This window comes from Scleropages formosus, chromosome 1, assembly GCF_900964775.1.
Source record: "Scleropages formosus chromosome 1, fSclFor1.1, whole genome shotgun sequence".
In the NCBI taxonomy this organism is placed as follows: Eukaryota; Metazoa; Chordata; class Actinopteri; order Osteoglossiformes; family Osteoglossidae; genus Scleropages; species Scleropages formosus.
In genome coordinates, this window is record NC_041806.1 from 17,647,594 (window position 1) to 17,659,795 (window position 12,202).

The window sequence follows — 12,202 nt, forward strand, 5'->3', positions numbered from 1 at the left end:
TGTCTGCACTTTGCCAGTCTTTCTTCTGACATAGCACTGCTAGCTCATTTACATTTATTAATTTAGCAGACACTTTTCTCCAAAGTGACGTACATCTCATAGAAAATACAATGTGTACATCACATTAGGAGAAAGAGAGACAGTTGCAGACGTGTGATTCTTAAGTAGTCAGTTTGTTTGTTTCACCATGTGCACCAATGTTCATCACACGAGTAGCTGCATATAACTTTATCAGAATATCGACGATTCCTGATCACCTTTCTAGTATTTTTTTTTTTGAGATACATATAAACATTAACATTACATTACAGGAGTAGCTGCATAAAGGATTGATCTGGGCATAATCTTAAAGTTATAGTGCAGGAACATTTATACCTTACATTCCCTTGAACACTTCGCTGGAATGTAGTTTTTTCCAAAATATATTAAGAAAGAGGCTGAGTTTTGTTACCATTGTCATTGGAAATATTCCTGGTACAATGCAGTGCTCTAATAAATTTAGAAAATTCACAAAAGTTTATAAAGTTCTTTTTTGTCTCTTTGTCATTATGGGGTATTGGGTGTAGATTGATGAGGGAAAAAAATAAATTTAAATGATTTTAGCATGGGGGTGCGGTGGCGCAGTGGGTTGGACCGCAGTCCTGCTCTCCGGTGGGTCTGGGGTTCGAGTCCCGCTTGGGGTGCCTTGCGGCGGACTGGCGTCCCGTCCTGGGTGTGTCCCCTTCCCCCTCCGGCCTTACGCCCTGTGTTGCCGGGTAGGCTCCGGTTCCCCGTGACCCCGTAAGGGACAAGCGGTTCTGAAAATGTGTGTGTGTGTGTGTGTGATTTTAGCATAAGACTGCAACATAACAAAATGTTAAAAAAGTGAAAGGGTCTGAATAGTTTCTGAATGCATTGCATATCCATTATCTGACAGTTATTATTACCATTTTTATTACTAAGAAACATTTTAAGGCTCTTATTTTAAAAAAAATATATCAATTCCTTAATCCGTGTTCATAAATTAAATTTAGCCTTTAAATTAAATTAAATTTAGGTAAAATGCCAATCAACAAGTGCAAACATCTAACACAAACCACCACTTTAAGGGGGAAAAAAACACTTTGGGCTTTTACATTTACATTTACATGTATTCTTTTAGCTGACGCTTTTCTCCAAAGCAACTAACAATGTTAAGGTTACAATGACTACAGTAATTGGGGGTACCATACCACTGCTTCTTTTTCACAAAAATTAGTAAAGAAATTGAAGCCTGTTGACAGCTAATGGTGAAAGACTGGCTTTGCTCTTTTGGATTAGGCAATCAACTATAAAAATTTACAGAGTAACTGTAAATCATTGCATTATGTGTAAAGGATCAAAATCACACTTTGCCACCATGTGCTTTACATAAAGTTCCATACAGTACACTAAGGATATATTAAATTTTTCTTCAGTAAAGGTGAAAAAAGATTCATAGTTCATTCAGTGCTACGTGTACTCAAAGCATTTACATTGCTATACAGTGGTTGAAGCTGCAAGGCTGCATGTTCATGCCAAGAATAAACATGCTTATCACATTCAATCAGGAGATCTAATCAAGCGGGGCGTACGCTATACTTTTCTCTATGACATCAGAGACAACCTCTGAGTGGATTTTTTGTTTCCTGTGTGTTCAACAGTGTGCTCTGAAGCGCATGCAAACGCAGAATTTGTTAAAAACAAGCGTATAAGAGAAGTAGCACAGGTGTCCCTCACACTTAGAATAGGAAATTGCTTGTTCGAAAATGCTAATTGATATTGAGCTCCACGACTCTGCAGCTTCTTTCTATCCGTGCTTAAGGTTTGTAGAGGCCACTTGGAGAAGATGGAGCATGTGAACCATCCTGTTGCCAGTCATAAATATTCACAAGGGCTCACAGTATCTCTGCCTCTGTATAGCAAGCAGACAGGGACTCTGTGCCTACTGATTTCAACGAGAAGGATACGCATTTAACAGCACAAGGAATGATCTTATCGCTCTTTGTATAAGATCTCGATGTTTTTAGAAATGCAGATATATGTCATTTAATGTAAATCACAGAAAATCTGATGTCGCAGAACAACATAATTAGGTGAATGAACAGATTAAATCTTATCTTCTACACGATTAGCTGTGAATATATAGTGCCCTTCTTCAAAGAAAGAGAAACTTACATATGCAAAGTCCAGACTGAGAGGAACCACCCAGAGTCTCAAAAGCTAATGGACATTCATTCCCAGATCAGAACTACTGGCATTTTTTTCCTGTGAATAATACAAAACACCTGAACAACTCATGAGGCTGAGGTTATGAGAGAGGAACATCAGACCTGTATGTACCATACATATAAATAACAGATTTTTTCATTGATTTTCCTGAAGTTCTATGTGCAGCACATAGGAGTTGCCCACACTTGAAGAGCCTCAAATTGCAACCCCGAAGCCAAGCTTTGAGAAAGCCCACCACAGATGCAAGACAGTAGGCTTTCTACACCTTACAAACCAGTCTCAAAAAAAATCAGGAACTGTAAAAAAAAATTGTGACCTCTCATTCATGTCCATAGGCTGTACATGTCACACCTCCTTTACCCTTTATTTCTTCACTACAGGCTTTGAAAAATTCTTCAGTAAAGCCTCACCTTCCCTCCTGCCATCGATAACAGTTGTCGCCTAGGTAACACTATATCAATATTTCTCTGATCCCTTCCACAGACACTTCAAGTAAATCAGTCAGTGCCTAGAAATGTCAAGTGTTATTTTTCATCATCTTGCAATGTCTGGAAAAAGACAGGGATATTTCCATTTATGTGTTCCAGACAGGTTTCAACTAAAACAAGTCTTTCTCCCATGCAGCACACCACACTAAACACTACATAAACATTAGCTGTGTTTATTGTGGAACAGGTCTGAGGTTTCTCCCTATCTCATCAGCAGCTTGTGATAGGTTCCAAAGTGGTGCCCAAAAAAGTACAAACCCAAAGTTCATGTTGAATAGGACAGGATGAACCCACCCATCTGCTGCCACCCTTCAGACAAGCTGCTTGCCACGCCATTTCTCAAACTTTTCTAATTTCGAGAAAAGAGACAGTAAAAACATTGCCATTACCAAATTCTGCTTCTACCACAATGTCATTAAACAAATGCTTCTGTGTGTGTCTATAAGGTTACCGGCACTGGGAAACCACCACATTCTGTTTTCAGTGTGTGGTTAGAGTGCTACAGAAATCTCACCAAACAAAATCATGCAATATAATTCATATCCCCAGTTTTACAAAGTCAACAAAGCCATATGAAATTGTTAAACATAAAACAACCACTCCTCCTAAAAATGTATGTGAAAGATTTAAAGTAATTTAATAAGATTTTATTTTAAGTATGCTCCTTACTTAAAGAAATGTTAAAATTACACAGCCTAATTAGTTAGACTTGTGACTATAAGATGGTCAGTTAAAAACCAAGACATATCCTGCTGTTGCACTGTCGACCAAGGCACTTAACCAAAACAGCTTTCATTAAGAAAAGTAAAAACTGTAAATATTGAGTAGCTCCGGACATAAGTGCTCCCCTTTTAATTAAGCAAGCAATGAGTATTAATGTAATTACTGCTATGTTAAAAAGAATGCTGAGGGAGAAAAAGAATAATTAAATCATGATAAAGGCCAAATCAACTTCCCTCTGTTTCAATGATAGCTTATGACTCATGTTGCTCCCAGAATGCATGCGGCCTGATGCTAGGTCAGCAGCACCTCATGTTAGGACCAGGTAGGGGTGAGATTCTTCCACAGACGCATGCCTGCCACTGTGACTCGTTTCTGGGACTTGTTAAAAAGGCTCTGCAAGCTCACTGCTAGGAACCGCATTCAAAATGAAAGGGAGCGGGAAGTGGTTACCTGTATATGTCTGAGGGTGTATGTGAGAGGCCTGGCAAAGGGGTAGCTCTATAGTCTGTATTTATTCGAACAGATCACACACCATAGGCAACAATCTGCTGAGTCTCAGGAGGCTTAATGTCCTCCTAGCAGCACACCTATATAATAATGTTGCCTCTTAGAATCACAAAAAAGATGTGCAACAATCTAAGTATTCTTCAAACAAATACATTAAAATAAAATGCAAAAAGTATGTTCTCTTTACTTTACAGACATATAATAATTAAAAACAACAGTCAAAAGTATCACCAAATAAAACTAAAACAATAAGATGTTCTGAACAATTTGACAGCAAAGCTTTTTAAACATCAGATTAAATGACCGATATCACAAAAGTTGGCAAGGACAATATTTAAGGCAGATGTTAAAATCACCTATAACAGCATTATAAAAAAAATATTTTAAAATGTGTTTCTTTATGTATGTATTAAGTGCATGCAGAGAAATATAGAAGAGATGTGATGTGACATATTTGTAAATTTCCACTAAAGGGTGTGGATCTGCAAGATGACAAAATGGGGGACTGTAGGATTATCTGACAGCAGGTTCCCTCATCAACTGCCTTTTGTATTATTAACAAAAGAGTGAAAATCATTCTTGTTAAAGATAAAATAAGATTAGCATGACATTGTCTACTGGGGAAATTGGGTTGTGTCATCAACCCGCCAGTCCACCATCCCATATTTTCCCTATGAAGGACTGAGAAGTTGGGGCAGGGGCTAGAAATTCCTAATCTCCACATTTTGGGAACTTGCCTTGGTGCCTCATTATTCCAAAACTAAGTGATCATTTATGCCATGCATTATATTCCGTACGATGCCATGAATGTGCTCCTTCATTCTTTCTAGGGAAACTGCATATGAGCCAGTTTAAAATATTTTGTCACCAAGGCACAGAAAGCGGGAACACACGTCTTTTGGCATCACACTGCAGGCCACGTCTCAGCATTTGAAAGTCTTTTAACTCAGCCTGTAAATAAAAAAGGAAAGAACGCTTCCCATCTTGAAAGTGTCCACGCTGAGAGACACAATGCTTGGACTGGGTCTGCAAAGCCTTTCAGCCTTTCTGAGAAACAACAATGTCATGAATGAAATGAAAGAAGTGAACAACAAGCACTCAGTTACATTTTAGTTACAATATCTTCAGTTACAACTTCTGATTGTTTTATTTCAGTCATTTCGACTAGAACTGTGTACAACTGTCAATGAACACTCATTTACAAATTAAACTAATTTCTAAAAAAAGAGTTGTACATTTCAGGAGCAGTCAAAATTCTCTATTAATACACACACACACACACATTTTCTGAACCGCTTGTCCCATACGGGGTTGCAGGAAACCAGAGCCTACCGGGCAACACAGGGCGTAAGGCCAGAGGGGGAGGGGACACACCCAGGACAGGACGCCAGTCTGCCGCAAGGCACCCCAAGCGGGACTCGAACTACAGACCCCCCAGAGAGCAGGACCCGGTCCAACCCACTGCGCCACCGTGCCCCCCTCTCTATTAATAATTTTATGAAAAAATTATTTTAAAACGTGTATTTTTAATTGCCTAATTTATGATTTTGTAATTGTATTTGGTGATTTTTTTGTACTTCTTGTGTAATTTTACGCCACTTACTTCTAGTTTCACAAAACAGATATCCCATCGCCTGTGTAGTGCCTTCTTAGTCTCTCTCAGATGTATATGCTTGTAAAGAGAGATTATTAACCTATAATTTGCATAAATGTACTGTCGAACTATAGTGACAGTTTATTTTTTCCAGTTTTATTTGCAATTTCCAGGTATTAATTTAAATACCCCAGCACACAGTGAAAGTGAAAAGCAAAGGTGTGCAAACAACTCAGAGCAAAATGTTGCTGGTGTGGCGTTCAGACATGTCATGTGAAGTTCTTTCACCATACTGCACCACACATCTGTCTCGGTGCCACAAACACCCTTACTCTGCATCAAATCATAATTATATGTTATGAATTAAATTACACTTTTTTTCCCTGAGCTAAAAAAGTTTGATGAAGCACTAGTTTAAAACAGGCCTCAAATGCCAGGAGGGAGCTGAATGTATAACATGTCCATAAAGTGATTGTTGATGTAATGTACTCATGTTTTTTATATGAGATGTATGTTGCTTTGGAGAAAAGTGTCTGCCAAATGCATAAATGTAAATGTGGTGCCGGTGTAATGCAGGCAAGAGCTACCCCATTAACATGGGCTGCTTCTAAACCGTAAAATGGCGGGTTATGTTTACACCAGGCCAGATTAGGTAGAAATACAGCGACATAATCTGGAACACCAAAGCAGAAACTTAAAAAAAAATGATATCTTACGAGATCCTGTGGTCCTTCAGACCACAGTGACAAATGTGAAAAAGCCATCATGCGCACAGGCCCCCCAACTAACAGGCTAAGAACGCCCCCTAGCAGCTTCAGTGCAGAACAAGGCTGTGGCAGCCCGAGTGCTGAAAAACACATTTCATAAAACCAAAGGAAAAAAATCACTGTACTGTACAACACAAGCAAAGCACCTAATTTAATGACCAACAAGTTGAAACAATTGTAACCCAAAAAGCTGTTCTAAGTTTCAAAGGGAAACAATAAAAATGTACTATATAATCTTCCTACCAGAGATGGTATCAGACTAGAGTCATTAATTTATAGAAAAATGTTCCATTCTTCATTAGAATGGTTTTAAGGAATGAAACGGCTTTATTTTATTTTAAGCTCAGCACAGAACTGGCTGGAAAAGCATTTTTCTGTTTGTTCTTTTGCTACAATAAAATGACCTTACCCTGAAGGGGGTAGCTAGATAATGTTTTTCTAAATAACGTGCTTTGTCGTTGTTGTTTTTTTAAATCTTTGGTTATGATTAAATTATGTGTGATATAAAATGCATAACTTATGAAAGGTGGTAAATTAACCTGTCAGACTCATAGTAAAGACAAAATTAAAACCAAGCTTTCATAAAATACTACTACATGACGTTACATTTTACTGCTTAGTTAGATTTCCACTCTTATACTGCTAAAAAGCTTTCTTTAATAATTTTTTTATTTTTTAGAAATGTAGGTATTCATCAGAAAGGTCCAAAATTATCCAAAAATTCCATTATACTAACAATAGTGTTAAATTTAATTGAAACTGGAATTATTATTTCCAGTGTGATGATGAATGCTCCTAGAGGTACTCATAAATTTAGAAAATATTTAAACCATAAGTATTCAGTCTCAACAAACTGCAAGGCGTGCACCTCCCTTCTAACGTGTGCATCAGTAGATACCAGATTTACTTCTATAACATGTACACCTAAAGTATGGAAACAATTTAAATTTGCACTACCAGGACATCACAAAGCAAGAAAAAGCATTGCACATTTAATGTTCCAGGCAATGGTACAAACTAAACATGACACAGAACGGGGTTTTCAATTCTCTTTCAATTTCTAAAACACTATATATTGAATTCATTGCAAATGTACATACATAAAATGTACCAAACAAAAAAGAAAACACTATGTACTTTTTCATGAGCAGCTGTATTATACAGAAATTTCACAAAAGAATAAATAGCAAAGAGCAGAGCATTCAGGTTCCAAGCAACCTGAATACGTTAATTTGTAGAAAACTCATGAACTAACATGAATCTCTTCAGGAACTCCAGTCACCACAACTGAGTCAGAAATAATTCACTACTGCACTCCAGACTGACGAGACTTAGATATTGTAGACACCACGTTGACAAAAAGCCGCATATTTGCGCAGTGAAATCTGTACTTTTTTATCTATGTGCATGTGTGTAAAACCAATTACCATTTGACATTTGCATTTAAATTCATTCATTCGGACGATTTTCTCCAAAGTGACTTAAGGACAATGCCATACAGTATTTACCTGATAATATTTCATTAGACTTTTGTTATAGGGCTATATGATTAAGAAATGATAAAAATACAGATTGTGTTCCACTGTGATGTAATTGTCACACTGTTTCAATACAGATCAGTTGGGATTAAAACTGTGCAGCAAAAGGGAGGCAAAGCTTTTTCATGTTCATGTTAGAACAGCACACAGCCTACTTGAGTAAATGCATGCATACCTGTTTGTTCAGTAGTGTGTGTGTGTGTGTGTGTGTGTGTGTGTGTGTGTGTGTGTGTGTGTGTGTGTGTGTGTGTGTGTGTGTGTGTTCAACAACGAACACAAATAGCACTGTCTGTATTTGTTTGAAACCTCAGTCATGAAATATGCAGATATTCTTGTTTGCTCCTCTGTGCTGATGAGGCCTCTTCTAACAGGCACATCACCTCAGGTGAAATATCTCTGCAGACCAGACCCGTAATTCATGAATTTGAAACTCTGCATTGTTCTGTGTCCCGTTGTAGCAACACGTTTAATGATGAGTGATGGACTGGGTTTCCCCTAACACTATACTCATTAGCCTACTTTTTTTTTGTTTGTTTGTTCTTAATTTTTGTTACAGCAGGTTTTGAGTACAGTATGTACCTTTGAGGATAACCTAAATTCCTTTTGGCCACTTTAGACAAGTTCTAGAACAGTGGTGTTCATATATGGCTATGAGTCTACTCATTTCCTTTATCTACAAGTTTGGTGAGTATATGCAGTATATGCACTAATTATAATATGGACTAATTATAGTGCATAAGTGCATGGAGTATATGTACTAATTATAATAGGCAAAAAGCTAAAACACCATCATAACACTTGATGGCATTCATATACTGTCAGATACTGTTATCCAAATTTCCCTGATATAACTGTGGTATTTTTTTTCATTGCTGAAAATTTTGGTGACGATTCAAGTTACCATTATCCTTTCGTTTGCGTAAACACTTTCTCAAGGTGGTAAACTTGTTGGAAATAATCATGACTACTATATATTTACATGTAAAAATGAATAGATCTTTAGACTTATTACAGGACCGTATATACTCTGATTCAACACTGGTTCCCAGTCGGGACAGAAACAGAAATGGAATGTGTTTGAATAAACATTAATAAGAATTAATAAATCTAAGAACACCAATTTAAATTATTAGTTCATAAATTAAAGGATACACTGCAATATGCCAAATCCAAAAGAAAAAGTAAATAGATCAGAGAAGTTATATAGCTCAGATCTGCAAATTCCATTGAATTGAAATTATTTTAATTGGCTTTATTAGGTTTCATTTTAGTTAGAGTAAATTCTACAGAATAAAAATACTATAATACTGTCTTGATTTTAATTGAAGACAGAGTGACAAATGATTGCTCACATTCCTCATCGTGGTATATTTATTATGATAACAGTGAGTGATGATATTTCATAGATCTATTCAACAATAACACAACAGTAACATATTTTTTTTTAAAACCGTAAGGAAAATGTACATTTGAATCATGCAATACCCAGGAAATGTAAAAAGAAAACGCATTAACTATGCATTTTAGAAACTACTGAATAGCTAATGCTTGTTGAATTTACTGGTGCAGAACTTATAGCTTCCAAAATGATGATCCATTCTCATACAATGCTAGGCCAGCGCACGTGTCTATATGCTCAGACAAGGAGTGACACACAGCAAATGTCTTTCCTCGTGCTTTCGTTCTTTTTCTTCCAGAAAAGTTCGTTAAAACGTTTGCAAATATAAATATGCATGAAATTTCAGCGTTGAACCACCTTGTGCATTTAACTATGTTCATCTGTCACATGAGGTTGAAAAATGTCAAACTGAAACAACAAAACAAAATTAGCTTTCACAAATAATCAGAAATGTTATTAAATAAAGGCGTTTTAATAAATTCTAGGAAATAAAAGCGTTAAGAATTATTTCTCAACACAAGACGATCTGTTAATCTTAGTAATGTATTATTTTCAACTGAACACACGGTCGCTACTTATAATATACAGTACTTGTAATATACGTCCAAATCTAATTGCAGATTGCTTATATTCAACATCTTCTGCCGCTCCCTATTATATATATAAAAGTAATCAAATACTATAGTTTTCAGTTGTACTTAACGCTATGAACAATATTATAAATACTGAAATGGCTATGCCGTAAACTATTATAATATTGAGATAATCATTAAGCTTTTCGTCGAAACAAATTAATGACACCCTGTTTTAACTTTAATAATCGTGTACATTTTTATTCTTGTGGTTGTTCCTGAAAACGGTTCGGTTTTTTTTTTGCTACACTCAGAATTTGGTCCAAAGTACGAAACACCGGCTTGACACTGATTGATACTCGTACTAACGGAAAAAATGTAACTGTTAAACAAACTTCTCTCTTCACAGAAGAGTTCAGTTTCCGTTTTGGTTCAGTAAAATAGTATCTCAATGATAAGTTGTGAGTTGCGTGCATTTTTAAACGTCTGAGTTCGTCACCTGGATTGGTGTGTGCATTGTATTTTTCACTCCTAGTATGATACACACGCATACACTCACTCACGAAGGAAACTCATGTTCTAATTTGTCATGTGCTGTGTGAGAGAAGGAAGCCCAAGCAGTGCTGGCATGTCGCACATGTCGCGTCTCCCCGGTGTGTTTCCAGAGCCCCTGGGCGCGCAGCGCGCTCCGCTGTGTCTTACCGCGGAGGGCCTCGGCTCCTTCAGAGCTCTGCACTCGCACGCATGAACTCAGTAGAAAAAGCGACACTTATTCACTTGTGTTTTCTACACAGCGTCGTTTCTCCCATTATTTCGCTCATGCCAAACTAAACTTAGTGTTTCATCGCGGAAGTGTTACTTTATCAAACATTCTTTTCGTTAAAAACTTAGTGCTTGAGTGTATCAGTGCACCACGTGTTCCTACACCTTTCTTTCTTTCTTTCTTTCTTTCTTTCTTTCTTTCTTTTTAACACTGCTCATTTAACAACAGTGAGCGGCCGTACTTACGCTGCGCTCCTCTCTGCGACAGGGACAAGTGCTGCGGGTTTCCCTGCTTGCGACGGGACATTGCCCTGGCATCTACACTGGCATCGCCAGGGCACTCGCACTCGATCGGCCGTCTTTCTTCCGCGCCCTCCTTCTCTCTTCTCCCTCTTCTCTCCGTAACGTTTTCCTGCACTTGCCAAAAAAAAAGAGAGCCTGTGGATACGGAGAGATCGAGTCACTTGAAGTTAATTCGCTCAGCAAAGGAGCTCAAGCCCCGCGGTGTGATCGCTGAAGGGGATTATAGACCCTGCGGCAGTCCGGCTTCAGCACCGCTAAGTGAAACCTTCTGGCAAGAGTGCATGATGGTCCACCAATGTGCTCAGGTAGAAGAAGCGCGGAGAAGCATCAGGGTGTCGGGGCTCCGACAGCTGCGAGGGAAGAAACGCGCACGACGATGACCACTGGGCGCATGTGGGCCAAGCGCGTTCACAGCAGGGTCCCTTTAGTGCCAGTGTTCGCCAGAGCGATGCTCACTGTGCTGGGTCACTGTCTGCTTTTGTAACCTTTTTCAAAAAATGAACAAGACAAAATATAATAGTGTATTTAAAAATCCAGTCTTCTGTCAGCAGCTGGCACCTCTGTGGATTGCTGCCCTGGCACCGCTATAGGAAATCCCAACTCTTGGCACTGGCTCTCCTTCCACAGTAATGGACGAGACCGTGGGACGGGGATTGTTTCCAAACAAAACCCACGGCACGGCTTCTTTTTCTTCCTCTTTTCTTTTTTTTTTTATGGTGAAATTGCGAACTGTGCTTCTTCGACGGCTCTCTCTGTGTCTGTGCCTTGAGCTGCCTGCGTACAGTGGCATAAAAATCAAGTTCAAGTGCGGACGTGACGTTAAAGTGTATATGGCGAGAAAGGAGCACCGGAGACACGCAAGAGCACTGGGGGCGACTAGCGGCCGCTCCGCACATCTATGGGCCCCCCGCGGACTGAGCGCGCGCGTACGGACACCGCAGAGCACCTGGGTTTCGTGCTTACAAGAAGCGAGTTTATGCGGTACAAATGAATAGTGGTTTAGCCTCATAAAACGGACAGATGTAATGGGAACTTTAGAAGCATGTGCATCTACACTGAGAAAAAAAAATCAAGTCTAAATATTTGCATAAGCAAATGTAAATGTAAATAGTTTCTTCTGCGGTGAACTTTGCATTTAACACGGCACTTTTGCCTCGAGATTCACCAACCAACGTATGTGAACGTCACCGAAAATGGAGAGCGGTAAGGCAGCGCTTACCTTTAGTCCGAAAAAGTGAAAACGTTTCATTCACTGTAGTTATCAGTTGAAAATAACAATAGCAATTAACACACAATCAGATACATCAGGCGCGTTCCAAG

General features: G+C 38.5%; 1 protein-coding gene across 1 annotated transcript in view; it reads right to left on the minus strand.

Annotated features, from left to right (window-relative positions):
- The window catches only part of LOC108920392 (B-cell lymphoma/leukemia 11B-like), a 53,240-nt gene extending 41,593 nt beyond the window's left edge, over positions 1-11,647 (minus strand). The window contains exon 1 of the mRNA XM_018729120.2: positions 10,826-11,647. Within this exon, the coding sequence (XP_018584636.2) occupies positions 10,826-10,886 (61 nt within the window). The 5' untranslated portion in view covers positions 10,887-11,647. The remainder of the gene's footprint in view (positions 1-10,825) is intronic.
- Positions 11,648-12,202: the final 555 nt, after the last annotated feature.